The 4,555-nt window shown below is 34.7% G+C and overlaps 1 protein-coding gene across 1 annotated transcript; it reads right to left on the minus strand.

Annotated features, from left to right (window-relative positions):
- Positions 1–374: 374 nt before the first annotated feature.
- Positions 375–3,679, minus strand: LOC143627282 (ubiquitin-conjugating enzyme E2 28). The gene is made up of 4 exons (XM_077097138.1): positions 3,604–3,679; positions 2,492–2,619; positions 2,282–2,386; positions 375–679 (listed from the first exon to the last, which is right to left on the minus strand). The coding sequence occupies exons 1-4, from the start codon at positions 3,671–3,673 to the stop codon at positions 536–538; spliced, it is 447 nt and encodes a 148-aa protein (XP_076953253.1). The 5' UTR covers positions 3,674–3,679; the 3' UTR covers positions 375–535.
- Between the last annotated feature and the right edge of the window lie 876 nt (positions 3,680–4,555).

Genomic DNA, 4,555 nt, shown 5'->3' on the forward strand with positions numbered 1-4,555 from the left:
TTATATGCTCATTTGTATTGTAATTTTTCTCATCACTGAGTGGTAAGCGAATAAAGCAATAAGATCTTCCTAGTTTAAGTCCAAGGACATAGGTAAGCTTAATTGCCTTGATCATAGTACGAATGTGATTTTAGCACAACTAGGAAACTTGTTAAAAAAAGAAACCAATGTTTGAATATTGACCAGTGCGTGTTTTGCTGTACACTTTGTTCACAATCTACATTCAGACGGTCATTGGATAATTGTTTGGGTTAAAACGTCACTTGGTGCCACCAAGACTGAGCCTTGAAAGGACCGATCCCCATCCAAAACCCGAATGACCAATTCGTTTGGTCATCCCTACAACACATGACAAACAAGACAAGTACAAAGGAACATAAAAACATTGTTTATATCCATAACAGATGAAAGCATAGGAGAGAATTCCATCCATCTTACAATAGCCGTTTATCTTGATTACCATAATTTTCGTTCATTACATTATCATAAAACAAAAAACCAGAAACCATGCGCGCATTCCACTCCTTCCTCACTACTAACCCATTGCATACTTCTGGGTCCAGCTTCTAGCTGTTGTCTCATACTTGCTCCTATCCGTCTTGTACATGTGAGCAATCTCAGGCACCAAAGGGTCATCTGGGTTTGGGTCGGTCAACAAAGAACAAATCGACAGCAAAACCTACACATTACTTATGAGTGGGTCAATTCATGTAAATTTAGGCCTGTAACCATAAAACCTACACATTAACCAATATACGTTCATTGCAGATCAAAATATAGCCATAAAACCTTCCTTTGACCATCAGTCCTACTAAAACGATTTTGACCCATTTACTTATGAGTGGGTCAATTCATGTAAATTTAGGCCTGTAACCATAAAACCTACACATTACCCAATATACGTTCATTGCAGATCAAAATATAGCCATAAAACCTTCCTTTGACCATCAGTCCTACTAAAACGATTTTGACCATTTACTTATGAGTGGGTCAATTCATGTAAATTTAGGCCTGTAAAAAAGGAACTGAACGTTCATGAACTGTTCGGCAGGAAGTTGGTTTATATCTAATAAACGAATGAACACGAACAATTTTTTTTTGTTCATTTAACTACGCGAACGAACATGAACACACGTTTTGATCGTTCATTTATGTTCGCAAACGTCCGTTTATGTTCGCTCATTTATGCTCATTTATGTTCATTCATTTATGTTTGTTCTTTATGTTCATTTAAATTTTAATAATGATGGATACTTTGAATGAATCATTCATTTTTTAAACCACCAACTTAGATGTGTTTCTGGATGAATTGTGATTTATTAGACTTGTACGCGTGTGTTCATTAATGCTAACTTATGTTCGTTTGTATTTGTTTATGTTTGGTCAATTATGTTCATTTGTGTTCGTTAACGTTCGTGAACGCTTGTGTTCACGAACTTAGATGTCTTTCTGGATAAATTGTGATTTATTAGACTTGTACGCTTGTGTTCATTAATGCTAACTTATGTTCGTTTGTATTTGTTTATGTTTGGTCAATTATGTTCATTTGTGTTCGTTAACGTTCGTGAACGCTTGTGTTCACGAACTTAGATGTCTTTCTGGATAAATTGTGATTTATTAGACTTGTACGCTTGTGTTCATTAATGCTAACTTATGTTCGTTTGTATTTGTTTATGTTTGGTCAATTATGTTCATTTGTGTTCGTTAACGTTCGTGAACGCTTGTGTTCACGAACTTAGATGTGTTTCTGGATAAATTGTTCGTTTGTATTTGTTTATGTTTGGTCAATTATGTTCATTTGTGTTCGTTAACGTTCGTGAACGCTTGTGTTCACGAACTTAGATGTGTTTCTGGATAAATTGTGATTTATTAGACTTGTACGCTTGTGTTCATTAATGCTAACTTATGTTCGTTTGTATTTGTTTATGTTTGGTCAATTATGTTCATTTGTGTTCGTTAACGTTCGTGAACACTTGTGTTCACGAACTTAGATGTGTTTCTGGATGAATTGTGATTTATTAGACGTGTACGCTTGTGTTCATTAATGCTAACTTATGTTCGTTTGTATTTGTTTATGTTTGGTCAATTATGTTCATTTGTGTCCGTTAACATTCGTGAACCAGTTGTTTAGGTTTTAAATGAACATACACGAACATGAACAAAAAGAATTGTTCGATTGTGTTCATGTTCGGTTAAAGTTAAACGAACAAACACAAACATGTCCCCATTTGTGTTTGTTCGGTTTGTTTGCATGCCTATGCAAAATGGGTAACATGCTAACCTTGGAAATTGTAAGAGCCGGGCTCCACTGTTCCTTCAAAATGTCAAGACAAATGCTGCCATTGCTGTTGATGTTCGGGTGGAAAACCTTCGTCCTAAAAGCCACCTATAGAAACAGAATCAAGTTTAACATCTAAATCTAAAAAGGATTTGAAAACGTAAATACAATTAAAATCGCGTCTCGATTAAAAGAAACGAGGTTAATAATTACCTTGGGTGGTTTAAACGGATAGTCTGGAGGGAAATGAATGGTAACTAGAAACACTCCTCCGGAATACGGACTGTCAGGAGGACCCATGATAGTTGCTTGCCAGTGAAACATGTCTTCAGCCACCGGACCTAAATTCATATTACAGAATCAAGATAAATGCAAAGAAGATCAACAACTTTTCATCACGAGCATAGTGGCAGAGGGTTTATGATGCTTATTACAAGATTTGATTATATATACGTGTTTGTTGTTTGATCAGATAATCATGTGACCAAAATAAAATAAAAAAACTATACCTTTTTAGGAAGGATCAAACTTTATTAACCATCAATATCATTACACAAAATTTATGATATGCATGCTTTGATATATCAATATTCACATATCTTATAACTAAAAACCCTAATCCAATGTTCAAAGTAGCTAGGCGCTGGCTGGCCAGTCGACTAAGGAGTTGCGAGTAGGGATGAGCAAAATGAGTAATGGTACCAAGTTTTGAGTTTTCAGTACTACCAGTAACATACCAACATTTCCCTAATTTTGCCTTTAGTACCAAGAATTTGAGAAAATCAGTAGCGGTACCTGTTTATCCCTAGTTGCGAGTACTCGGACATGGTAAATTATAAGAAAATCAATTTTGGGAAAGCCGTATATACGTCAAATATCATAAGTTTAGTAATATTTATAACAAAATACGTGAATATCAATATAAATCAAAAGGATACATGTTAAAAAAGTAAAGTTTTTCAAAAATTGATATTCATTTTTTTATTATTATAGATATAAGGAAACTGGCTCCGAGTTTGAGGAGTAACGTTGGCGGAGTTGAAGAAAATCACCTTGGCACCAAATTATTCTATTCCATGATTTGCAATTATTATTATTATTATTATTATTATTATTATTATTATTATTATCATCAACAAAGTTAGAAATAAAAATTGATCATAATCATAAAGGAGGTACTTGATTAGGTAAAGACGAAACACAGAATACCTAATAATATATATATTTCGAATTGCATAAAAGACAATCAGTGAGATAAATGAATGAATAAGGTAATAAAAGTAACAAGGGATCTGAATAATAATAATAATAATAATAAAAGCAACCTGCACTGCAAGAGGTAGGAGGATCTTTCTGGAGATCCTTGAGTTCCTTCAAGATCCGCTTTGAAGCCATCCAAGATCTTTCTGGAGATCCTACTGTATCTGTATATATCTGTATGTATGTATGTATGTATGTATGTATATGTATGTTGTTTGGAATGGAAGGCGGTATATGTACCAACCAACCAACCAACCAACCAAGAGATATTTTCTATTCTCTTTCTTTGGCCCCCGTCGTTTCTTTAGAATTACATTCAACGCCTTTTCTTTACCACAACTTTTTTTTACTTGAAATTCCCAAAATGGCTAATTTATTGTACAAGATAGATTTCAAATGTCTCCATTTCGATTCAAGTTTTCAGGTTTGTTTCCAAATTATCTTGTCGTCGACAACATGCTAGATTATCAAAACGACGAGTTAAATATCCATGGTAATGCGTCGTGGCCTACCTGTTGTAAGTACTAACGCGTCGTGACCTACCTGTTTCGGGGCCTACATGTTTTAACTAGCAGATAGGCAACTGTGTGTTAGTAGTTAAAACATGTAGGTCACGACACGTTAGTAGTTAAAATAGGTAGGCCTCGACACGTCACTGTTGGATAATTAACTCATCGTCTCGATAATCTAACAGGTCGTGGACGACGAGATAACTTGTGGACAAACCTGAAAACTTGAGTTATGATAAAAATAATTGGAATCGTATTCAACAAATGGGCCATTTTGGGAATATTCATTTTCTTTACCATCACTTCCACGACATGGTGCGACGCCGGGATGGTAAGGTGCATCTAGGGGTGCAAATGAACAGAGGCCGAACCTTAAATAGAGCTTCTTTAGTTACTAAGACCAAGCTCAAGCCTTGTGTTTTTTTAATTTGACCTCTTTCAAATTTTTATGTATGAATTTCAAGTTTTTTCTCAAAATGTATAAAAACAATTAAAAAGTATGTAAATT

This window comes from Bidens hawaiensis, unplaced genomic scaffold, assembly GCF_021521415.1.
Source record: "Bidens hawaiensis isolate Kalapana, Puna unplaced genomic scaffold, B.hawaiensis_p1.1 tig00004618_1, whole genome shotgun sequence".
In the NCBI taxonomy this organism is placed as follows: Eukaryota; Viridiplantae; Streptophyta; class Magnoliopsida; order Asterales; family Asteraceae; genus Bidens; species Bidens hawaiensis.